The 27,111-nt window shown below is 41.1% G+C and overlaps 2 protein-coding genes across 3 annotated transcripts in view; one reads left to right on the top strand and one right to left on the bottom strand.

Moving 5' to 3' along the window:
* Positions 1 to 27,111, bottom strand: part of LOC147800575 (E3 ubiquitin-protein ligase SIAH1-like) — a 97,163-nt gene that overhangs the window by 68,678 nt on the left and 1,374 nt on the right. The window lies entirely within an intron of this gene.
* LOC147800578 (atlastin-2-like) lies at positions 329 to 26,695 on the top strand. Of its 2 annotated transcripts, none has more exons than XM_087140233.1 (12): positions 329 to 386; positions 8,465 to 8,707; positions 10,813 to 10,947; positions 12,351 to 12,455; positions 13,461 to 13,568; positions 15,165 to 15,257; positions 15,632 to 15,770; positions 16,752 to 16,879; positions 17,256 to 17,312; positions 17,594 to 17,665; positions 18,342 to 18,773; positions 21,103 to 26,695. In XM_087140233.1, the coding sequence occupies exons 2-12, from the start codon at positions 8,480 to 8,482 to the stop codon at positions 21,166 to 21,168; spliced, it is 1,563 nt and encodes a 520-aa protein (XP_086996359.1). In that variant the 5' UTR covers positions 329 to 386; positions 8,465 to 8,479; the 3' UTR covers positions 21,169 to 26,695. The 2 variants fall into 2 exon arrangements, with proteins under 2 accessions (XP_086996359.1, XP_086996364.1); XM_087140238.1 differs by having other exon boundaries at positions 8,465 to 8,692.

Consider the following 27,111-nt stretch of genomic DNA (forward strand, 5'->3'; position numbering starts at 1 on the left):
TGATCTGCAACCTCAAGTCTTGATTTCTTAAAGGCGCGATAGAGGACGTTTATTAGTAAACGGGGTTTCCAGAATAAATCTTGCTTGATTGTGGTATTTTTAATGAAGCATATTGTGCAATCAGAATGGTGGAGCTAGGCTTATCTATAACACGTGTGAAATTTTGCTTATTGATCAGATCGTTTTATTTTTTTACACTACATGTGTGGTTGTGGCCAACTTTCGGGGTTTTGTGATCCGTGATGTAATCTTTCTGCAACGGCGTACAGCTTCATTGAGCTAGCTGGAACCGGAATTAAGAATTAGCGCCCTCTATAGTTTTGATTTAAAAATCTTAGGCTTAGAAATGATCGCAACTCATCACAAGCGAGCGTCGTTGAAATCAAGTGAGCCAATTTATTTTTTATTTTTCAAAATGCAGTGTGACTGTTTAGAATGTGTAAAGCATAATTTTGTGGAAAGGTGCCACAAATAATTTTGATAACGTAGTTGGTTTGAAACTTAGGATAGTTAGATAAATTGTATCCATGAATTTGCACCTTCAAAATTGTGGCGCAAGTGACTAGGCAGGACAGGTGACAATGCATAGGCCTACACGTACGTTTACGTATATAGGCCGTACATGTACATGTACATTGGCACTGTATCACATGATGTAGTCATGTATAATACACAGGCCCGAGTATGAATAACATCCGGTACAGTTGTGCAGCAAATTGTCGTAGTTGTAGAACTGCAGCTGAAGTACAAATATTACTATTAGTGTACTAGAATAGAATTAGACAATGCTTTTCAATGCTTGAAGAATATAGGCCTACAGTAACATGATGAATTAAATTTGATCATGTTCATGTGGAGCCCATGGCCCTGCCATGTCGGCCTGTCATGCCTGTTTTTGCTTAATAGTACAACTTACCAGGGTGTGTTGGCTGTTGGTGTCTTATTGGTATTAAAGTGTACCAAGTTGTGTGCTGTGCCGTAACCGAAGATTGTATAGCGTCCGTTGAGGTGCTGTACCGGTGTGTGATAGTGCCACTATGGGGTGCTGTACTGTAGGCCTAACTTACGATCTTTGGCCATGTCGGTCACGACTCGTACGCTAATTTTTCCCTACAGCCACCTATTAACCACCTGACAGCAATAACTTGACCTTGCAGTAGTCAAATTTCTGAATTTAGTAGGGAAAATATTGAGGTATTCATGTAGAAAACACCGTTTTTCAGACCAGTTTCATTGGATTTGTGCTGGGTGTCAAGTGTGTCTGTATTCATTACGGAACTCTTTCCCATTTTACATGAGTGTAGATTTACATGTATGTGTGATTATCCAGCATGTCCGGAGGAACAGTGATTTAATTTCAAACAACAAAGCATGCATGTACTAGAAAAATTTTGCCAATGTCATTGAACAGATAGACCTACATGTACGCATGGCCAGCAATGATGGCATACATGTAGTTCAATCACTGAGTCAGATCAGCAGATTACAAATTTTTTGACTCAAAAAAATCCAAAATATCAATTTTCATCTCACGTTTCAATCAAATCCAACATTAACCAATCGGTGCCGGGGTTCCCGGTATTGGGTATGTTGGGTTTGTACGTTTGGTTTTATAGCTGGGATGCTTGAATCGGACAAAGGATCTGGACGTAACAAAACACCGTACTCAGAACAAAAAACCAAGCTGCTAGGAATTGCCATCATTTTTCAGCTGGCGTTAGCGGAGGTAATCCGTCCTTGTTTTGAAACAGTGTACCACTGTTTGCAGCATTCAGTGCCCGCGGATTATCAGCGAGGACAAAAGTGCTCCGGCACTCCAGCGATGAGCAATGCAGTATTTCCCTTGCTGCATGCTGACCTGGCTGCACATGAAGAGATTCCACTGCCATTCAGCAATGCACTGGGCCAATTTCGGGAACAAAGGAAATTACGCAACACCGCACAATCTGGGCTATCTTTACTGGGCAGCAGGCCTGGCTGCAATACTCGAGCATCAGTGGAGGTTGCCTGTCAGATTAGAGTAGCCACCATACAGTCATTCGTGTGGGTGTAAGCATCCAGTAAATGAAGTTATGAAATTTTGAAGAATTTTGAAAACGGAAAATCTTGAAATCCCGTGGGAACGCATCCCGCGTAAGTGCAAATTCCACCCAGCAGGAAGGGGTTAACGACGGGAATTTTTTCCCGAAAGCCTCGCTTGGCCACAAAGGCCACCTGCCAAACCGCAAATTCTCGGTTTTTGACCCTGCGTGCTCTGCACGCTTTGAATTACATGTACACGGTGAAAAGGATGATTGATCGGTGGCATGCAGCTCTACTCACCCTTCCACGCTCCCGTTGCCTCTTTTCAAAGTGGGGACTATTGTGAAGCTGGTGATTATGATGTAAATTGGGTTTTTTCATTTCTGGGCTATGCACAAAGACCAATTACCATATATACAAGAGCCAGGGTCTGCCTTCTTTCACCGTGTTTGCTTGAGCGTGGGCCAAGAATAATAGCTGAAAAGCGGGCTGAGGATCTCAATTTTTACGGCGTGTCTAGCCGCCTCCCGGCGGTTAAAGTGTAAGATTTGTATGTTTTTGTTATCCATTGCTCTGTGGGATTTTAGGGGGAAAATTCAGAACCACATTAGGTTTGAATTCCATCTGTTGAATACACACAATGACAATCTAAACATACATGTACTAGTAGAGCTGTAGAAGATTGGAGCCTAAAAGTACAGGTACATGTACAAGGTCACACAGCGAGCTTCCAGAATCCTTGCGTGGTCGCCTTTGGGGATTTTACATTAGGCCATCCTATCACGTTCGATAATTTATGGAAGAATAATTCCTTGAAACCACCCTGAGAAATACTCAATGCTAATATTTAGGAAAAGTTACCTGGAGATGGGTAAACAAAACCAATTTCATCAATGACCATTCACATCTGACAATATCGTACCTACTGTAGGTCTCCAAACGTGCATGTTTGTTCATGCATGTTTGTTCATGCATGTTTGTTCATGCATGTTTGTTCATGCATGTTTGTTCATGCATGTTTGTTCATGCATGTTTGTTCATGCATGTTTGTTCATGCATGTTTGTTCATGCATGTTTGTTCATGCATGTTTTAGATCTTGTACATGTACCTGTATGTGGGAAAGATTGTTTCATCAAATACACGTGCTGGGCACAACAGACCGTATTTGCAGCGTCGCCAATTTCAGCCGTATTCCTGAACGTACAGTATAAATTTTAAAGCCTTAATGGGAGAGTACCAGGTGATTGTGGGGGTCGGAATGAAATCGTAGAATATAGTCTGGTTCTTTGACTTTAACATTTTCCAATAAATACACTACGTTGGGGAATATGACTAAAATTGAGGACGCCACGAATATGGTCTATTGCTCAATCCACTTCATTATCAGTTGGTCGTGTAAGAAATTGGTCAAACCTGACTGCCATCATTTGATCACCTATTCTTCACACCTGTAAAAGATGATGTAAAAGGGCAAGTAAAGCTGTGGTCTTTGTCTAGAATTGATCACTCAACTTGATTGACTTTTTGGCATATGCGGTGATCGCATCCAGTGCACGCATTAAGGGGGAAGAAAAATTACATCAGGCAATTACTAGTGCTGTGATGCCAAGCGAGCCTTGTGCCATGACCCTCAGCTCTGGAAAGGTCTGATGTGCCCATGCCATTCTTAGCTTGCAATGAACTTGGCTAAGAAGACAAAGCACACATGCACATGTACAGGTGTATTAATTTGCATGCATTTCAGTGGCATGCACTGTATACATTTACCCTGATGAGCCAGCTCAGTATTTCAAGGTTATTTGAGCACAGAGCACCTGACTGTCTCATGAGTTTGAACATATTCAGTGCAGGTACGTTGGCATACAACTGCACTGATAGGGCTGACATGGCCAGCAACTGTTCTTCAATAAACCTACAACCACGGGCTACATGTACATGTACTAGAGTGCTGATTATGTACAAAGTGATGCCTGCGGGGCGCATCCATTTTTGTGCACAAACCTACAGGAAAGATTGAAATTTTGTACAGCTTTTGTATGGCCATTTGCATACATGTATCTGCATTCTAAAACGATAGGTCAACCAAGCCGATACGTAAATGACCTGAATGCACCTCAGTAAATGAGCGTTTCATTTTGCTCTGCGCCAGAACACACAAATGCGTGCGCGTATGTGTGAATTTTGCCATGACGTTTTTAATCGGATCTCAAGAGGCGTGAACTCACTTAACACTGCCTAAATTAAATAGCTGAACTTAAATTCATTGAAAGACAGCCATCAAAAGGAATGCATACAATTTGCAACAGCAGACAACCTTGGTCGAATGTTAGGGAAACATTCGTTTTAAAATAATCCGCTACGGATGTAAAGAAACATGTGCCACTGCTCTGTACGTGTGCATCTCATTCAACAGACGCACAGACATGTGCACATGTTGCACTTGTACGTTGCATTTAGAATACATTATCCGATATCTGATTTTGAATGTTCTACAAGTACACACATGGGTCCAAAATGTCTGCGCCCAGGATGGGTCAAATTTTCTCCGCGCAAAGAAAGACAAGTTAGCACTCTAGTTTATATAGCTCTATGTCTACAACAGATTTCATTTTGCTTGAGCTCAGTTGAAATCAAAATTATGACCTTAAACAAAGTACTGTATGTGAGAATCTGTAGACGATGATTGAGAGGACACCTTACATGTACCATGTACCTAGCCAGGACGTACGGCCATCTACTCTTTGCTGTCTCTCATTTTGTGTAAAAATGGATGTCAGGAAACTGTTCCTAGTCCCTCCATTGTTGCTCTAGCTGTCGCAGGAGTCTTGTGCGGGGAGCCCATAACTGAGCATGTGGGCACATTCAAGACTGAACCTTCCAGGGACCTTCAAAGACAAATTGGTATGTACATGTACATGTACATGCTAGAGAACAACTGAGTACATATACATACACTGTATGACCATGATGTTTTCTATGAAGTCAGAGAGAATAATAATGAGAGGAAAAAGCACATTATCAGTTTCGTAATTTTGCACTGAGGCAGCCAAATTCCAGTGGACAGGTTCCAGGGTAACCCTCAAGTGTTTGAGGGCCTCAGCTTTTTCGTTCCATTCAATAAGGACACCTGACCTTAGGCTTTCAAGTCGACATATTGCAAAATAATGTTATTGACGAACGACAAGTTTTAAGATACTTGACATAATGTACATGTGCACCTTTACAGATCTTGTAACCTGTTTCAATCCTTAAATCATGTTATCTGCTCCAAGCAAAAACAAGGGAAAGTGCAGTTTTTTCATCTCCAGGACATTGCTATTTTGGGAGCTCACCTTACCGTATGTGTGCACACAAGTTTGTGCGTATTTTGAGCAGAATGTGTGGAACGTGCACAAACCAATTTCTGTTCGTATGAACAGTCTTCCTGTGCGCGCCAGGATGCCTGGTTGAGCCCAGTTGACAAACTTCCCACCAGCCTGTCTTCCACCACCTACATGTACATACTGGTACATGTACAGGTATGTCATTAGTGAGGGTGCACTTCAACTCTCAGTGGATTTCAAAAAGGCAAACTCCTTAATCTTTGTGAACATGTACTTTTTGAAGACGTACATTGTAATTGATTACCAGAAGGCACCTTCATTGTCATACAAACATGTAGCATAATGCACATTCCAGTTAACTGTAGGCTGTTAGCATCAACCCTTAATTAGAAAAGATAAGAAAAACCAGGATCTTTTTTTCTGATAATGGCAACTGGTACATGTACTGTATATATTGTACGTAAATGAACTCATGCAACTGAATGCGGTATGCATCTGCCATGTATACAGGCAGTTTCGAAAACCAGTATTAATGATCTTGTCCAAACATTTAGACACCTGTACATGTAACATATGTTTGAAACTAAACGTGGAGTGACATGCTCGGAATTTTCACGAACTGCTCATGTGAGCTTTTTCAGTACCGGGTACATATCATGTACAAGGACATATCAGTGGGCATGATTGCAAGTACACGTGTACATGTATACATGTTCCATATCTGTGCCTAATTTTATGCCTACTGGTACATGTACATACCAGCACATGTAGTTTACATGTACAGGTTGTGCACCTTAAAAGACTGTACAAAACATTTTGTATACAAATGATTTAATAAAAACGTAAAAGGTTTGTTGCATGTAGCATTTGTTTGATGTTGACATGAATGTACTGTTTGCACGTGACCTACATGTACATGTACATGTACCTGAATCTAGCGAAGTTTATGTACAAATTAAGGCATGACCTACATGTACATGTGCTCCCTCCTTGTCTTAAAGCCTGTTTTACGTTGACATCAACCATCCATGATTACAGAACATGAAGTAGCTCAAAAGGAAACTTGTACTTCCAGTTTAACAGAACGTCAATATCTAAAATAATGTTATTCACCAAGGTACCGGTATACAGTATTGGAATCACTTAGAATTCTATTAAATCTTTACCAGTCTTTGCAAAAAACTCAAAACCCTATTTTTTTTTTTAGAAATATACGTAAATATTCTGAAGTGCTCTTTTAATATAAGCATCTTGCCCTTGTCTCACACTTGTCAGCAGTACATGCATGTGTGCTTCCTCGTCTGTCTGTCCATACCGATAGGTTAAGGTAAAGTAATAGGGTACATTTATATTGTAATCCTTCCTTACAGATGCAATGGTTAGTAAATGACATGCTCATGTATAACTGTAGATGATGTTCCCAGTGAACTACCCATTCCTTTCATCACTCAGGCAATCACGTACGTACATTTGGAGGCATTCGTAGTGTGGTTGCATGTCACACTGAGCAGCTTGTACTAATACGGGTACAGGTACGTGTACCGGGTGCATGATACCGATAGGTGAACGTGCCTGCCCACTAGGGAACTGCACACATAATGGCAGTGATGGAATTCATAGAAGGATGGCTCAGCAAATGGCCTAGGTTCCAGGGGTCATGTTTACATGTATAATGCTACTGGAATTCAGCTTCACACAGCCCCCCTCCCCCCTTGCCACATATAGCATGTTTCATAATTCATTATTCATCTGTCAGCCAAGTATCAGTCTAGACTGATAAACATTTATCAGTTGCTGGCAAAATACTGGGATAAGTTGGTGAAATAATCCTGATGCCAGTCATACCCGGTTCAGACATATCTTAAAAGTTTTGGTCTGAATGAAAGGAATATATCAGTTTGCCCTGCTTTGTGGATATTCCATAGGAGCACTTGATTCATTGCCATTAATTTTCAAGCATGTTAAGAAGAACAGATGGTGCAGAACACTCTTCTCATTATAATCTCTTCCACAGCGTCCAGTATACTCTTGATTTTATTGGCTGGGAGCCTGGCACTCGTGATCAGTTCATAATTGTATTTGGTAAAAGCGCCATTCACATCTACAGTATATGTAATTGAACATCTTTCTGGAGGCATGTATACAAAAACTCCCCATATGCAGTACAAGCACATGTAGACTACATGAGTATTTTTAATTTGATTTTGATTCAGTATTAGAAATGTAAGGGAGAAATGTGTGTCCTTTATTTACTGAGTGCCACCTGACATCTGTGTTGCAAATACACATGGCTTTTACCACTGGAACCAAAGTGGTAGGCTCGAAATTTGATGCATCATTCTGAAAATATTGTTACCATTACAGTGTATGTGTAAGTTAATATCGACTCAATTTCACACACACTGAGGGGTTGAAGGTTGACCAGTGAGAGACTTTGAGATGCTTGGTAGTGGCAAACATACCGGTTCTGAGCATGCGGGGGTGTTCTGAGCATGCGGGCATTGTTCTGAGCATGCCTGTATTGTTCTAAGCATGTGGGCATTGTTCTGAGCATGCCTGCATTGTTCTGAGCATGCGGGCATTGTTCTGAGCATTCAGGCATTGTTCTGAGCATGCCTGCGTTGTTCTGAGCATGCGGGAATTGGTCTGAGCATGCAGGGGTTGTTCTGAGTGCGCACAATGCTGTAAAAAGGACTGGTATGTCTGCTGCCATCAGCATCTCAAAACCTTGGGCTCTTTAAAGGCAGCTGTGGCACTGTGCATGGTAACTCACAAGCCTGAACAAACAGTAGAGAACAGAAAATGAAGAAATGTCCAATAATAGAGGTGGAGAAATCACTACAGCAAAATTAGTGTGAATAGTAGAATTATGCTAGGACTGAAAATGCAATCGATGTAATGGCACATGTACAGTATGTATGTTAACCTTGGAAGGATTTGAAGCCGGGCCACAGAGGTGGAAGGCGATGAAAGTCTGTACAGTGCCAGTCCAACTCGAGCATTTCTTGCCAGACTGAGAGGATGTATTCAGCTATATTTTGCTTTTTCCTAAATTGAAATATTCGGCCAGAAGTAATACCATGAACAAGTGGCTCGATGTTTGTCTCGCTTGTTGCAGGTCCATCCACCAACCATGCCGCCGATACCAGACACATTTGGTGAGCCGCTCCAGATAGTCACCACGTCCGACGGGCATGGTTTTGAACTGAACGAAGATCTCCTGGCCCAAATCCTTCTGGACCAGAGAATACGAGACAAGAAGGTGTGTGTGCTGTCAGTGGCTGGGGCCTTCCGCAAGGGCAAGTCATTCCTGCTGGACTTCTTGCTGAGATACCTTACCAAACAGGTTTGTGTCATAGATGTAAGTACGGTACTTTGAAAAACTACCGGGGGGGGGTAACACTGCACTATCACTCATTGTGCTTTACTCTTACTTTTAATGTATCAAATTCCGTCCCTTCATTTCCTTGGTAGACAGGTACATGTTGGTACATGTATGTCATCAAACCTTACTCCGGAATGCTCTCTCTTGATTGGCTGCGGGAGTATCGCATGGATATTCAGTAGTTATACTGCACAGTCAAAAGTATACTTGTACATTGTGCATGTTTTTGAGTGGTATAACACACTACAGAGTTTACGAGTGCAAACATTCTGGTGGTAGAAATTTTTTTTAAATGTTATTTGGACTTTACCAAGATGAAGTGAATGGAACTTATGGAGTACCTGTACATGTAGATCAACCGCTTTCAGTTGTGGTGCATTCAAAAACTAGTTTTCTTCAGTTATCATGAAGTGGTCTAGTTTACTGTGGACATGTACTATAATGTGTACTGGTACATTGGCTTTATCCATGGAAAGCAGAATATTCTTTGTGTGGAGTGCCTTAAGGGCTGTAAATGTTTTCCACTTGAGACAGTTTTGTAAAATATGAAACAGCACAGGCACAGTTCAGAGATATCTATGCATGTAATACCTCATGTACATGACAATCTCACTTACCGTACTCTACATGCATGTACATGTACATTCACTTTACGTACAATAGTATTATCATATATGTAGTCATGCGTTTGGCAGGACAAGTGCGGAAACCATTCATTGCCATCCACACCTATGCATAAAGGAAAGACATGAATTGCATTTGGTGAACCTTGCTTGTGTTACCTACAACGTACATGTAAAGGATAATGAACCTCCATTAATGCTGGCTTTCCTGTTGAGAGGCTAAATGTCGTGAGTGTGGGATATACTGCACATGTACCATACACATGTCTCCAAAGCTTGAGAGCAAATCAAGAGTAAATCAACAGCAGAGTGAAAGCATCAGGTTTGATGGGTGTCCCCACGGCGTTGAATTCCTGAGGAATCTCTTGCCACCGGGGATGGAAACCATATTTGCCTTGATGTAATGTTTCTTGATGTACAGTGTACATGTACTGTATGTCTGTGTAGGTGTACTTGCTCATGTGCAGTGCACAGCAGATGGTGCTCTGAAGAAGGATAGTGTATGTTGTAAACCCTAGGCCCCCAAGGGTAATACAGCTATTTGATTAATCAATCCATACAGTGACGCTCTTCTATTTGATTAATTAAAATCCAATTTGTGGAAATAAAGGTTTCCATTCTTCAGAGGGTACAGGTGAATAAACAAAATCTTTAACCACACTGTCATAGTTTTGAAAAATATTCTACCAGTTCTGTGTTTAAATATGTGCGATGTCATCCTTGTAAGTACCGTACATGTGTAACAGCAAGACAATGGACCAGTTATACATGTACATGTATGGTTTGAGCAATTCCAATGCCATGTAGAAAAGAGTAAAAGCAAGTACGTGTAAATGAATTGACTATTTTGCTTGGAATTTCTTGCAACACCCTCAACCGCCGCACATCGCATTGACATGCATACACCTGTACACTGTAGGCCCTACATGACATAATATGCTTTGTACTACGGTACTACATGTACATGTATACAGCAGTTTTTGTTTTCCCAGTTTTTTAAGAAAATGAAATATTACATCTCCAAGTATTCTGAAAGACCGGTAAATGTGACATTTTAGTGGACAACAAAAACTTCAACTTTCAGTAGATCAGTTGGCATACGTGTACATTGCATGTAGGCAAAACAACCCAAGCAGTAAGTCACCATAAGCTTCATTGTTTTGTTCCAAATTGCTCATAAAAAATGGGCTTAAGGTCAGGCAATTTTATTTGCACATTGCATTCTAGAGTGGTTTTTCATGTTGAAGTACCGTAAGTGAAAGAATAGAGTGGAAAGTTCAAGTGTGAGCCTGTGAATTTTCTTTCCATGGTCATCCAAACCACACAGTAATACTGAAAGTTCAGGTATAAGGTTGGACGAGGAAGAAAAAGTTGGATGATGCAAGGATTATCGATATCTCTTCAAAGAATTGCTGTAGTATTATCATCAATTTTTTGTCTGTCCTGTTTGGATGGCAGGGTGTCCCTGATTGGCTGGGAAGGGAGGACCAGCCCTTGGATGGTTTTTCCTGGCGGGGCGGATCAGAGAGGGAAACCACCGGTATATGGATATGGAGCAAAGTATTTCTGTGCCCCGGACCCAATGGAGAACAGGTACCAGACCTTGCTGTGTGTTACCAATGGTGTAGGGAAGGCATTTTCTTTTAGGGGCATGTACTAGAGTCAATTTGCTGACTTGTAACTTGATCCCTAACCTTTGTAAAATTCACAAAGTGATCCACAGTACATGTACATGCATGCTTCAGGGGAAATGCCAACGGCCAGCTAGTGTATGTTGTTTATATATTAATTTGGATTCATTTGCCGACCAAAGCTGTATTTGCTGCATGGAATTAATTATTGGGGGCATTCCCCCGTCGCTACACCCCTTTGTGGTACGGGGAAGAGGAGGTTGGATCGGATGGTTTCTTCTCTGGATTTGGTTTCAGGCTTCAGTTTCAAGAAGTTAATAAGAGTTTCAAGATGAGACACCATTGCCCAAAAACACTCTACACGTATTTTCCTTCTGGCAAAAAAAATTGTGATCACATGTGACATGAGCAGTTTCATTTGGTTTCTACACTAACTGTATAATTTGAAAATGACTCTGGAGAGCGAGAGGAAACTAAAGGTGGAGAGCTTTGGCAAGTAGGGCAGTATGAGAAGTAAATAGACATGTACGGTATGAATGTGCATATGCAGCTCAAGCTACTACACTATTGTGGTCTTGGTCAGCCAAAAGTGGCTACCATTGATTTGGGACAGTACATGTATTTTGTACATGTTGCTGCTTTGCTCTGACCAGATTTCGGACATCTTTAGAAATGAAACCTGTGAGTTTCAGTTGTATGCCTATACTAGATAAATGATGGCGGTTGAACAGAACTGCCCAAGTTAGATCAGTGACCATGGGTCAATTTTTATCTGGTACTCAGGATGTAATTTATGCAATGGTGATTACTAGAGAGAATTGACCAGTGGTTGATGAATGGTTGCCCATTGAACTTGGCCTGTGATACATTAAATGTACGTATACTTGAATGCATGTGACAGTTAAAATTTCTTGTTCACCATAGGGCAAGTTCTATCAGTGGCCACATGTTAACCACTGGTTAATTATGCTGGGCACCTGTTATAACATTATATTACATGTACACGCATACGTGTAGGGTACCTGTCGAAATTGACCGCTGGTTGACAATTTAGTGCTGATTGAACTTGCCATGAATGGCACATGCTGTTATTTTGTATGTGGTATTTTCACTGTTGAGACACGTGTAGCGATCAGTGTCATTTTCAGTGTGATGTAATATCAGTTCCTCCGCGGCATTTACTTGGTAAAGCTTGTACTTGCCCAGTTAACAAATGATCTTTAATCAAAATTGGGTACGACTGTACTTGCAGTTATCCCTTGAACTGAACAGCACCAGTGCCCCAAAAGACCAGCTGCAATGGTACAAGAGCAGTTCAAGTTTGCAAGCTCTCCCCTAACTGTGCTCACTGTTTTCTGTCTTCAGGTTGCCGTTATGTTAATGGACACCCAAGGAGCATTTGACAGTGAGTCTACTGTCAAGGACTGCGCCACCGTCTTTGCTCTCAGCACCATGACAAGCTCTGTTCAGGTACGTGTATGGTGGTAACCGTTCATATGTTAGCCTTCCCAGACTTTTGGTGTGAATCACTGAGTGCATTCAATGTGGGCAGAGTTTTTGTCTGTAGTAGGGGAGCAATAGTGTGATGGAGAATTTGTAATCTACTCTTTGTGACACCTGGTGCGCATAATAACCTCAACCTATAGTCTGTCAAGTGGCCTTGTCTTTCTATAGATACCTGCACGTGTTACTGCTGGTCACAGCCGAAACATTTGACATCACCTTACATCAAAATCAGTGATGTACATGTGTGTTAAAATGTACATTGTTGGTACAAAACGGCATAGGAGCCCACTACATGTACATACTATATTATAATCGCTATATAATACTATATACTATATAAAACTTGTACTATAATCGCTGATATCCACGGAGAAATCATATCAATCTGTTCCATGGGAGAGCAAAAGACTGCATGCGTTTACATACAAGTGCATGTAGCATGATGGGAACTCACCACGTGTGTCCCACGTTTATGCGCACGTAGCACAGGATACACTGATCTCAAATGACCAGTTGATATTGGAATGTATGGTCTCCATTTGTTTGGCAAGCTCTCAGATGAACCTGTCTAATCTCTCTCTGCTTTGCTGGTGAGCAGGTGCTGTTTGCAGGGTGCATAAAAGAGTGTGATAACTCTTTGAACGAGGGAATGTAAAACTGAATAGGGCCTTCTGCTGATAATAGGCTGAGCCAAAGTCTGGCTAGTGGCTGCAGCAACTTTTCATATAAAGCTAACACTTCAAGACATAGCCTTACATCAAACGAGTGATAAATGTATGTTAAATCCAGGTCTCTTGTTTTTATGCTGCACAGTATTTGCCATGCCCACTACATACATGTACATTTATTGTGATCGGTACTATTCATTTGTAAAGGACAGTGTGTTACTGGCTGCACTCAGGCACCTTTACGTCTCACAGTTTGAGAAACCATCCTCGACATTTCATCCCCCTCCATTTGTTCTTTTAGGTGTATAACTTGAGCCAGAATATACAAGAGGATGACCTGCAACATCTACAGCTCTTCACAGAGTATGGTCGCCTGGCCATGGAGAACAGCAGTGACAAGCCATTCCAGGTGGGTACTAGACCTGTGACCCAAGACCTGCTTGCCCAGATTTGTGTGTAACAGAAAGAAGACTTCGTGTCCAGTCATCTGGATTCAGCTGGGAGCAGCACACAGCTAGAGGAAGTAACTGTTGCCAATCCGCTCCAAGCAAAACAAGAGTGGGCATGTTTTTACATGGAAATGATGGTCCTTTTGGTGGGCACTCACCGCGTAAGCGTGCAGGTTTATACACATTTGGCACAGCGCACACCAAGCGCACAAAGCCAATTTATGTTCGAATGTATTGTCTTCGCTTGTGTACTAGACGTGTGCATTAGCTCAGTTCAGAAATTTCCCACCAACCTGTGTCTTTGCCTATCAGGGTGCACTTCAGCTCAGGGCAACGTCCATTGGTACAGGTACATGTATTTTTTTTTCAGCCGGTCGTGGCATTCGGATGCTGGTTTTGTCCAAAAGTCTCATCACTGGGTGTACATGTATGTACATTGTACATTTCCAGGTTTCAGGCCAATTCATTTATATAATAGACTATTTTAAATTGGATGTCATTTGGACAAATACATTTTCTTTGAAAGAGACCTTTGCCGGATTTCTGCTGGCAACTTTCAAATAATGGCCAGCTTTTTCATGCCAAATACACAGGATTATAGCCCAAATATGTAAATACTTCACTAGTTGGTAACTGGGAGCTGACAGCTGAAACCCTACATGTACTTAATAATGGTTTATTACATTTGTTCATATGCAAAGGTACGAATATTCATGAGTTATTTTGTAGAGCAAATGATCAGAAAGATCACAAACACTGGCAGTCCTTACATGAGCAGAATACAGCCTGGGCTAAACTTCAAGCTCAGTTGAGTGTCTGACCTGGTTCCATTGCCAACTTAATCATATTTAGGTCATGAATTCAACAGAAGGCCACATGACACTAAATACTGCATGTGGACTGTATGTGTGAACTTTCACAGATGGCCACAGGGCCAAAGCTCGGTCCAGGCATATTATGGCTCTTTGTTGTCAAATTGCATGTTACTAAGTTCCCTGCAGAGTGTGCATGGGGTAGTCTGTGACACAATTGCAGTAAATCACTTCCCATTATAGGAGGCTAGCTACATGTATAAACATAATGCAAGCAACCACAGGAAACTTTGTTTTACAGCGTTGCTTTTTCATAACCCCTCATCTTGTCTAGAAGCATCCAATAGAGTTAAATTTGTGCTGAGTCTGAGACTTAAATTCGCAATATTTTGGATAAGCGCAGGGAATCACCAAAAGGGCAATAAGTGTAGAGATCTGTGATGTGTATGTGCACAAAGTGTAAGCCAAATAGCAGATTTGTTGTGTATTTTGAGTAGTGTTTTCACAATGTCGTGCTCTGAAGTCGTCGTAGGATTTACCGTCTTTTTAATCGCATGGATATTCAACTCCCAGGTGTAAGTTATAGCCTGGATTTATCTTATTGCAGTAATGTCAACAAAATCACACAAATGACAGCCTGGCTCTTTTTTTGTAAATGAAATAAGTTATGACAGTGTGTGGCGCCATGTCTTTGTTTAAACTAAATAAACTTATGGGATAATTTTGTTCCCTTTTGGTTTCTAGTCTTTAATGTTCCTTGTACGAGATTGGAGTTATCCTTACGAGTATAACTACGGCGAGCAAGGTGGAAATCAAGTTTTAGAAAAACGAATCAAGGTAAAGTGATTGTTCTGCTTTCCGTCTACATGAGTCAGAGATGCCACTTTTCTGGTTTTATCTGGATTTCCATTTCTTTATAAAGAAAATTCCTGAAAATCCATTTTTCCTTTTTTTTTCCCCTTCTGGCACAAAAGAAAAAGGCCAGAAAAGAAAACACCAACTTGAGTGCATTTATTTCACCTCTTTGCCTCTCATGTTCAATGACAGTCGTGCACTGCATACATGTATGCGCATAGCTCTCGTCAGTAGTCTTAAAACAAGGCTGTTGGGCTTGCATGCGAAGTGGAATGTGCTCCCTGCCCCTGCATGCCTTTATGATTGTCGAAAGTAGTTTGGTTTGGTTATCTCTTTGCTCTTTTTCGTTCCCCCAGCAATGTGGGAACAAGCACGAGGAGTTGCTGCAGGTCCGTCGTCACATCCACTCCTGCTTTGAGAAGATCGGCTGTTTCCTGATGCCACACCCGGGCATGGCCGTGGCGAGGAATCCCAAATTTGACGGGCGGTTGTCCGGTGAGTCCCCAGGATCAGTCTCATGGGTGCAGTGGGTTGCTGGCCTGCAGTGACAAGCTAGAAATCGTTTTGTTTGTTAAGTTTGTGAGGGGAAAGGATTACATAAAATCTGATGTCAGTACATTTATGTGTCTACATTTCTGAGGGTATGGATTCTGGAGATCAGACTGAGATAGGTATGGGAACTTTTCTGTTTTGTAAAGCCAGGCATAAGTAGAGAGTTGAAATTTTATTAAAGCCAGCACTTATACAGCAATTTCTAAAGGGTGATACTTAGCATGCAAGTAAAGACATTCATTATGAATACATCTATGAAGTTTTCTTTCAATTTAACCCTCCTATGCTGAAGTCACTCTTTGGGTCACTTGGTGAACAGCTCAAAGATGCACAGCTGAGTTGTGTTGTGCGCTGCACCAACAGTCCCTCACAGGAATATCAGATTGCACTTTTGTGCTGCCCAACAACTGTGCTTCACTGTTTCATGTGCATAATTGTCCAGTAAACCAAATGCAGTGAAGAGGACTGCACAAAAGACCCTGGGTCATTTTGTACTGGCAATCTACTGTGTACACACTGAACCTGTGCATGTTTGAGTTCCCTATAGAAACTACATGCTCACCAGTGACTGTGGGCATTTGTGCTGTAAAACCAAAGGAGGGTTAACATAGGGTTTTGGTTTTCTGGTCATTAAGAGTTTACACCCTTATTTGCGTTTGTTTTGAGCACGTCAGAGGGAAATGTTTAATTTGGGGTGACTTGTCGCGAAAAAATGAGCAGTTTGTGTGAACTGTAGGCCCAATTTTCTCAGAATCATCTCGTCCCTGGCTCTCGCCTGTGTCTCTTCAGCCCAAACAAGTCTATGTTTTCTAAAAACCAAGAAATCTGCCTTTCCTAGGCCCTAGTATGTAGCTTCACAATAGCATAGAAATTGAAAAATTGTATGCCATTCATGTCTCTGTATAACCTTTTGTGTCTGTGTAGACATTGATGCAGAGTTCAAAGAACAACTGCACTATCTAGCTCCTCTGCTCCTGTCCAGAGAGAACCTTCTAATGAAAGAGATCAACGGCACCAAAGTCACTTGCCGAGCACTTTTAGAGTACTTCAAGGTACATGTATGTAGAAAGGGGAGTGTGGCCTAGTGGTGAAGGTTTGTGGCTCCTGACCAGAGGGTCAAGGGTTAGAATCCTGCCACTGGCCGTCGGTTGTGGCGTTGGGCAACCCCTACTTGCCTCTGTCCAACCAACTAAGGAAGAAGAAATATATTCTCTGTCATTTCATGCCAAGAAAACCGAACATAAACACTGGCCTAATGAACTAAATTGGCTCAGAACTGACGTGCTTCTGTGAGTGAGTGGTAGTGGCCTTCTGTGTTCCATCTGTAGCCATGAAAGAGTGGATACCATAGAATCTCCCACCAACTTTTTGTAGTCCTAGCCCTTTCCTTTCTCTATGTTCATTAATATATCTTTTTTGTGTTTGTAGGCTTATATGAAGATTTATCAAGGGAACGAGCTACCTGAGCCCAAAACCATGTTACATGTAAGTTCATATCATCCTGCACCTTCCACAAATTTTGGTTTTAGTTGATTTCATACTAGTTCTTGTCTGGTAAATGGAACTAAGGATTCCTCACCCTAGGTTTGAACCCAGCTCACAGAAGTGGAAGGCAAGGGAAGTACCGATTTGCCAACCTGACTCCACCCAGCATTATGGCTTGATATACTAACTTTTCCTCTGTATTTGAGATACTAGCCTTTTATCAAAGGCTTCTTGCTTCAGTCATGGCCTCTTGTGAATTTGGTTACTTTTTTTTCACTTAGGCAACTGCCGAAGCCAACAACCTGGCAGCTGTGGCTAGTGCTAAGGACAAGTATGTCAAAGAGATAGAAGAGGTGAGCACATTGTCACTCCCATTTGCCCAGGGTGTCAAAGGTCATGCACTGATCCAAAGTTGAAATTAAGATGCCAATGGTTGTATCGCTGACCAGATTCAGATGCGTAGTTTCTTTAGGTGTAAAGCCCAAAGTCACATAACTTTTGAGCTCAGTAAGCTCAGCTTAAATCGGCTGGGAACCCGTCGCTGACAGTACAGTCTTTTGGGCCTTTTAGCAGAGTTTGAAAAGTAGTTTTTGCACATGTAGATTGCTTTAAATTGTAATGCATTTACTTTTTGACACCTGTCCTTTTAGGGTGGGAACAAGAGAGGGCCTGCTTTTAAATGATAACAGTCCTTTGGTGGCCCTGGTGGGAACTCATCTTGTGGACCTACAGGTTCATGCCGGTTTGGCTCAAGGCATGCTGAGCATATGTGACCAATTTCTATTTGAATGCATAGTTTTGGCGTATATGCCGCTGATGCACAAAGCCCACTAAAAAACCTTCCACTGGCCTGCTGGAAGTGTACGTCAGTGTCCAAATTCTGCGCCTAAAATATCCTGGGCAGACGTTTACTGTGTTAAGTTTTCTGCACTGGCTACTGTCTTTGAATTCCACTCCTGTGGCTGAATGTTAAGGTTTTGATGTAAGCTGACATCATTTTAAGCAGCTGTGGTCGTGTGATTTTGACAGGTTTGTGGTGGAGAGAAGCCCTACCTGAGCCCAGAGGAGTTGGAGAAGCACCATGAGCGGATCAAAGCAGCGGCCCTGGCCCAGTTCAACGAAACCCGCAAGATGGGCGGGGAGGAGTTCAGCCAACCATACTGCGACGGACTCATGGCCGACTTGGACGAAACCTACGAGCAGTACCTCAAGCACAATGACAGCAAGAACCTTTTCAACGTGGCTCGCACCCCCATCACGCTGGTGGTCACCATGCTGGTCATGTACATCCTCTCTGGCCTCTTCGGACTCGTTGGACTCTATTCCATGGCCAACATGGCCAACACACTGCTGGGTCTGGCACTGGTGTGCGTCACAGTCTGGGCCTACATCCGTTACAGCGGAAAATATAGCGAGGTTGGGGTGTACATCGACAGCGGCGCAGAGTTCGTCTGGGTGCAGGTAGGCATTTCATTTGATTCAGGATAATGGATTCAGTGCAGGAAGTGTTAATGCAGGTCCTAAGTATGGACATGTCACGTGCATGCACCAAACAGCTTGTCCATAGAACAATGAGGAATTTCTAACTTTCCACAAAAAAATTCACAAACCCATGGTATCTGCCCATGAAAGAATGCACAAACCCATGGTATCTGCCCATAAAGGAATGAACAAACCCATGGTATCTGCCCATGAAAGAATGCACAAATCCATGGTATCTGCCCATAAAGGAATGAACAAACCCATGGTATCTGCCCATAAAGGAATGAACAAACCCATGGTATCTGCCCATAAAGGAATGAACAAACCCATGGTATCTGCCCATAAAGGAATGAACAAACCCATGGTATCTGCCCATAAAGGAATGAACAAACCCATGGTATCTGCCCATGAAAGAATGCACAAATCCATGGTATCTGCCCATAAAGGAATGAACAAACCCATGGTATCTGCCCATGAAAGAATGCACAAATCCATGGTATCTGCCCATAAAGGAATGAACAAACCCATGGTATCTGCCCATGAAAGAATGCACAAATCCATGGTATCTGCCCATAAAGGAATGAACAAACCCATGGTATCTGCCCATGAAAGAATGAACAAACCCATGGTATCTGCCCATGAAAGAATGCACAAATCCATGGTATCTGCCCATAAAGGAATGAACAAACCCATGGTATCTGCCCATAAAGGAATGAACAAACCCATGGTATCTGCCCATAAAGGAATGAACAAACCCATGGTATCTGCCCATGAAAGAATGAACAAACCCATGATATCTGCCCATGAAAGAATGCACAAATCCATGGTATCTGCCCATAAAGGAACAAACAAACCCATGGTATCTGCCCATGAAAGAATGAACAAACCCATGGTATCTGCCCATAAAGGAATGAACAAACCCATGATATCTGCCCATAAAGGAATGAACAAACCCATGGTATCTGCCCATGAAAGAATGCACAAATCCATGGTATCTGCCCATAAAGGAACAAACAAACCCATGGTATCTGCCCATGAAAGAATGAACAAACCCATGATATCTGCCCATAAAGGAATGCACAGATCTTTAGTATTTGCCCATTAAAAATTATCATTTCTATGACGCACCAAAAAAATACATCTTGGAATTGTTGTGCGTGATTCAGCATTACATGTATATTAAAGTTTTTTTTATCTTTCAATTTTGTTTGTTGGTAAGTGACTTTACTCAAGGCATTGCTACTGTATAATTTGTCTACGCTCAATTCTTCTTTTTTTTTCAATCTTTTCTTTGATATTGTAATTGCTATTTCATTTCCACAGCAGGGAATTGTATAGCAAAGAGCAGTCAAGCAAAGACATTTTTTAAGTAATTGAAATTTTTTGTTGGTGTTTTCCAACACTCCTCGAAATACATTGTGTTCAGGAATTCTCTGCATCATTTTGGTGAAGAGGGGTCCTGTTATAAGGTCACCATTATAATTGTAAAAAATAGTGTACAGCTGTATGCACATTTAGGCACACCTACATGTACATACTTGTATCTGGTGTGCATGTAGAATACAGTCAAGACAAGGATAATGGTTACCCTGGTGACAGAGTTTGACAGTTTCTGGTAACATCTCAATAAAACAACCTCCATCAGAACATAATTAAAAAACGAAATGCCCTTCAAATTAATTTTCAGAATAACTTGCGCTCCAATTAATTGTCTGGTTATCATTGGATTCACAAATTGAATTGTGAAGCAGTTCAGTGATTTCCCTTATTTGACATCATCTCTTTTTGTTTTGAAGTGTCATAAGTATTGACTAAGTTCCTTTTTTCCTGAGGTCGGAGGAGCAATCATGCAATACTTAAAACTTACTGACTTCATACACTTGTTTCATAAAAGTTCATTATATTTTTGTGTCAATCAATTTGTCATGCACTTTTTGTCAATCAATTTAGCAAGTCTTTCATTGCTTGGTACGGCTCACTGAACATTCCTCAGGTTTGCGCTAGCACCATCCAAAATATATCTTTTGTGAGTACGTGTGGTTCTTAAAAAGAACATTTTTGTTCGGAATTTTCGTGAATCCTGCAAACTTCTTTACCCCCCCAAGAATTTAGTGTCAAATCCTTGCAGTTTGCTCTGTTACTTCGAGGGGCATCAGGTTGTCCAGATCCTTCGGGTTTGGGGACTTTGTGGGATGACAGAAGGGGCAGGGTTAAGAGTAGAAGACCGTCTAATTTGACTTCCCTGAAGACTGTCACACTCTTGAAGTCATTCATTTCTCTGTGCATTGTTTGCTTTTACTTTGAACAGATTTTTGGGCCAATCTACAAGCAGGCCATGAGTCAAAAGAAAAAACAGGATAAGAAGAAGAAGTAGACAAGGAAATCTCCACCCAGATGGTTTGGTATCGTAGTCTTGCCTTGTCGTAATACACCAAAGGCTCAATGACAGAGATTCAGAGTTGTTCCCAATCTGACACAACATTTGGTGGTTAAAAGGGGGCTTGTAGTAGTTGCTGCCTTGCTTGCAGCATTTCTTTAACCCTAACACTCCTCAGTCCTCCAACAGGTGAAGGATTGAGGAGGGTTAGGGTTAATGGTGATTTTTGCCATCACTTGAGCTTAAAATACTATAATCACTCCTACAGTTGGATCATTATGCACGGTGTAAATGGAGCGGCACCATTTTTTCCCCTTTTGTTATATAAAAGCACCTTTAATATTCAGTCAAGAATGAAAGTAACTGTTTGTCCATTCATTTTTGACTGTGGATGAGAGTAAAATGGATCAAAGACAAAAAACTCTGTAGTTTCACGCCAATTGTAGCCTGCAAGCTGATTGTGGGGAAGTCCAAATGATGGCAGAAATTTGTAACCACCATGAATGTACACAGAGATAATGTGACTTACCACCTGTATCAAGTGTCTTGTGCATGCAGGACACTAGCCAAAACAGAATTGCATCAAGCCACCTGTCTGCCTGTCGTGGGAAAGTGCAGAAAGTATTTAGGACAGGCACTTTTTGCTTCTACCAAAGTTACAAACCCCCAGTTATTTCATAGATCTTTAACACTGGTAAATGAATCTTTATTCCAATCGAAGCATTCAGCACATTGGAAATATATTTTCTGATAGCACCAGTGGGGTGACAGTTTGCTGGGAGGGGACTGCCAGGTTTTAACATTTATGAGAATGGACAGGCAGATATTGTAATCCTAGATGAAACCCTGGGCCGAAGGTAATCAGCATTGAAACATCTATTGAATTAGTACAAATGAAAGGGAAACCCCTGTAAAGTGTTTGAAATAACAGTAACCTGCATCACAGCAAGAATGACCATGAAATCTCTGTGATGGATCCTTGAGAGCTGCACACTACTGATGAGATTGTTTATCAATTGTTCCAAGTCTAGCACAGCATGGACAACCTTGCTGTGTTTGCCTTCAGATAGTGAATTGATATCTGGCTTGAGTGTTTTCAACAAGCTTTGGTATGCTATTTTTTCAAGTGCAGTGCAGTGCATCTTTGCCATACTTAAATGGCACAAAGGCACCTGACATGTCTGAACGTTTCAAAACCCACATCCAGTGGTTTCTTGTGTTTGCTCAAAATCACTCGACACAGCGACTGCATACTTTGATACATGTATATGGAATTCAAGATTTGAAGGTGCACCAGTACTCCAAACTCCAAACTGACTGTTGACTCTCCTCAACAGGTCAGCACTAACAAAGCTTGGAACACAGCCGACTTACAAACTATCAACAGTAGAGGGAGGTCATTTCTGAGGCATTTTCATGACAATGCCCATGGTTCATTAAAGTCAATAGGACCAGACCTTTACATTACCCCCACTCCCTGAAGTGACTGAAAGGGATCGGTTTTGATTATATTGAGAAATAAGCCAATTAACTGGAAGTGTGCAGCTTCTGTATGAATGGTAACAAGATCTCACCAAACCCATAGAAACAAGTAACAGTTAGGTGTTTAATGATGAACTGATAACAAAAATTATTTCTTACATTTGTATGTGTGGAATTTTGGCAATCTGCCAGTGAAATGCGTTTGCATCTTTATCAAGATTTGTTCCGTGTTACACAATTGATATATTTTGAATTTCTAATTCACCTGGCCTTTCTTGTCATGTATGTATTTTAAATTAAAATTTAATTGCTGTTGCAAACATTTGTTGTTTATGTTTTACTAGCCCCGAGAGCTGGAGTTTAATTAAAGCGTTCTTCCAACTTGTATTTATTACACTGAAGGAGTGAGTATGCCGGATGCTGTATCATTGAACTCTGGCAAACTGTATTCATCTGCCCCAAAATAAAAAAAACATTGGGTCTGTAATCACATCCTCATTTGGGTTTCACGTTTTTCAAAGAAGTTGTCCAAGTTGGGCCATGTTTGTTTCACACGGATCTGGATCACGATCAGTGATCCATCGTTGGTTTACGAACACCAAGACCCGCATAGTAGATGATGCGAATCTACGTTGGGATCACTGGTCAAGATCCAGATTTGGTGAAACAAACCAGCCCATAGGTATATAGACTATTCTGATAAGACGCCATAACTGGGGTGGCACCGCACTCACACGCACATTCTTCAGCCTGACGCGTGCGTCCATCTGGCAAATCACGACACCCTGTTGGTCGAAGAGGCATGTAACGCACGCGTACCACCTGTTCGCGAGCGTTGTGCCACCGCAGTAATAGCTTCTAATTCTGCTGTTCGAATTTCACTATAGGGAAAATCATTCTTGGTATTGTCCAGACATGGCAGAAGCGCATGCACGCTGACGTGAGGTGTGTGTCATGTTGTGTGACTGTGTGAAAGCTACATGTAAGTACTAAATGTAGGGCTCTGGAGAGGTCTGTACAGTAAGCCTTTTGCAAGTTAACTTTGACCCAAATCTGGTACACTAAGTTCTTTAAATTTACGTGAACAAAACAACTTGAATTCTCCATACTAAAACTACTGTTGCTACACCTCGTGATTCGGGGCAAGCTTTTCCTTAGTTACATAAGAGACGCCTTGCAACAATACACTGTTCTCTATACATAAGAAGGGCACAAAGGAACCAGTCCATTTCAGAGATGGCGGTCACCACGTGAAAGCTTACCCCGAATCACGAGGTATAGCAACAGTGTATTTAGTCTGGGGAATTGTAATTGTTATGTTTGTGTGCAATCAGATAACTCAGTGTACCAGATTTTATTCAAATTTAACTCACAAATGGCTTATTGAGTACATTCACGTATGCAAATCAGCCTTGTGGTGTTGTTGATGTTGTGTAGTATTGATGATCACATTAACTTTGCCACAAGATGGCATTATAATCTGATTATCGGCATCATATGTGGCTTTGAGTTGTGAGCGAGACAAAAAGTCAGATCAGCCTGTTATCAAAATTCTGATTTGTGGAAAACACAACTTGCAATCATGAAAAACATGAATCATTTACAAAAAGTACTTGGTTAGTGCAGGTTTTGGAACAAATGAGCAAACTCTGTGATAGTATATCACAGAAAATGAAATCCAACCCTAATGCATTATGTTTGTGAAATAAGATACTGAAAGATACTGAATGTTTACACACAACCTACAGACAACTCATGGGTATGCATGTGTGCGTAATAGTGAACTGCCGTAACACTGTCACGTGTTAAGTTCGTAGTAGGCCTAGCGCAATACACATCACATCATGACCTCTTTGATGTGACACAGAAGTGATGTCCTTGTACTCCTCTCAGTGGAAAAAAAGTTGTTCAGGCTATTCACCCTTCATCTCTTCGTTCTGGTTTTTGGGTTAATAATGTGTCTTCTACCCAGATAACCCATTTTTAAGCTTAGAATCAGGACATCAAATTATTCTATTCCGGGTACCCAGTCACAAAAGAATTGTCTGAAGTAGTGAAGGCTGCATGAGAAGTCATATTGAGTCGAATATTATTTCATATACTTCAGGCAAAGGATTAATATTTTTCTCACAAACTTGGGTTCAAGTTAAGGCTTTTGTCCATTTGAAATGGTGATATCTGTGCCAAGGATATTGGTTGCTGTCTAACAGTTACAGGTGTTGACCGATGACGAAATGGTATATCATTGTTGTGAGCTCAAGGGAAGCTGTGTATCGATGTAGCAATCATATTGTGAAATTGACAGGCAGTGTGTAGAATCCCGAAGTAAGTTTCCTTGGAATCTTTTTTTTTCAGAATCACTGTATATGTTTGGTTGTTGACGTCAGACTTATACATACCTAATTTGTCACTGTACAATTTTTGTGTATAATTTATATATATAAATATGCATGTGGGGAGGACTGTATGTATTCTGTTAAAACAGAGTTTGACCAAGATTTTTTTTATCACAGAAGAGATGAATTTCTGAACCATAACTTAGGCATCATCTTTTTGTTTACGTGGATGGAATAAACTTTCAAGTTACACAGGGAAGAGAGATAGAATTTCAGGTTCAAAGTTTAAACCCATTTTGTTGGCAGTAATTAGTTGGTTGCACATATATAGTCAGTGTTAAATTGGAACCCCTTGAAGTCAGTATAAATCTGAATCTGCTTGCCCTGAAGAAGGTACATGTACTCAGTTGCCGAAAGCTCGGCAATCACATATTTCAGAGCACTGATTTGATATTATATTCTTGTTGTAAATCTGCAGGGTCTTGGGTGTTAATTAAAGCCCCCTCCCATCAAATTAAAACTGCCTGTAGTTGTAACACAAAAGGATTTTTTCCAGTTCTTATGCAATACATGTATATTGTGACCCCGCATGGTGTTGTTATGGTAGGGGTCAAGGGCTATGACTTTGGGGCTGTAAATCTTAGCTAAATGGAAAAGTTTAGGTGGAGTTCATTCATAATATTTGGATCACAGTGCTACGTTTTGTGTTGCCATTTTGTTAAAAATTTGAAGCTAGTAAATTTTTACTGAAGTGTTTCAGCGATCCACGCATACCATGTACTCTCATTTTTTTGACTGGTTAATAAAGCTGTAATTTATTACACAGTAGAACCAAATTAAACATCACAAACATCATCTTCTTCTAGAAAATACCTGCAGCATGCCCCCATTGTTATTCTGGAGTACAAAGTTAGTCACAGTTGAATGATACATCTTACGTCTTAGGGGTACGACATTAAATAGTACAGGAGCATATCATCAGAAATCTGATATAAAAAGACAAACTCGGACTTTCGAAATGACCACACAGAGGCAGCGAAAGTCAGCAACCACCTCAACCCCGTTTGAAATACATGCGTTTCGTTTTCCACTGAAATATATCCTGCCCATTGAAATATTTTCTACGAACTGATTAGCTGAATTCTTCAATAGTGACTCTGTAACCTGCTGATTTACAGATAACCGCTGATTTTTTGTTCCGCCAAGGTACCTTGAAGCAATTTCCAACAATATATTGCTCATTGTTAAATTCTGTGGATTCCACAGAGAAGGAAACCAGCAGCCTAGTGCCAGGGGTTATTATTGGTCAGATTTTCAGGATCTTTTACTTCTGTACATAGGCAGGCAGTAACCGAAAGAATTGTATGCTCTTCACGCACAATAGATAGTCGAATGATAATTGATCGCCTAACAGGGGCATGTTTGTATATGCTGTGTATTTAAGTTATGAATACGGGCGTACACTTACTTTTGGAACCAGTCCCGTGGTCCAAAGTTCTTTCATTTTTGTGGGGACATTTAATATTTCATCAGTTTTATTTCTCGTGGGGAAGCCCAGTACACGCAATTCAAGCTTTCCATGCATGGTAGACTATAAGTAGAAATCAACTTCATCTCTGACAACAGTATTATTTTGATTAATGTCTGCGCTGACGTTTGTTATTTGTACAGTTTATTCAATAAAATGATTTATAATGTTCACGGAATACATACATCATGCGTCATTATTAGTTGGCTTGCACGTACCGTCTTGACCCACCCGTCATCATCTTTCCCTTCTTTCCCTTTGCATGTTTTTTTCTTGGTGAATGATACTTGGCCCCCCCCCAAAAAATAAGAAACCACATCCACACATTGACATTTGTTGCTCAAACTTGTCATCCAACGTTGGTTGGAACCATCAACTTTGTACAGTTTTGGGGTGGAGCGTCCATTGAGTTGGTTAAATATTTACTTTGGTCAACTGCTAATTTGGTAATGTGTCTGAATAACAAATGGTTTCCATTGCGCAGGTCATTGCAATTGACGGATTGCATCCCCTCAACTTTTCCCATAGGATCGCTCACGTTGAAGTACGTCTCCATTCTGCGTTGGTCACAGTATCTGAGGGAACACAACCACC

The sequence above is a fragment of the Acanthaster planci genome, linkage group LG01 (assembly GCF_054643075.1).
Source record: "Acanthaster planci isolate LZ-2023a linkage group LG01, COTS_SCS, whole genome shotgun sequence".
NCBI classification, from domain to species: Eukaryota; Metazoa; Echinodermata; class Asteroidea; order Valvatida; family Acanthasteridae; genus Acanthaster; species Acanthaster planci.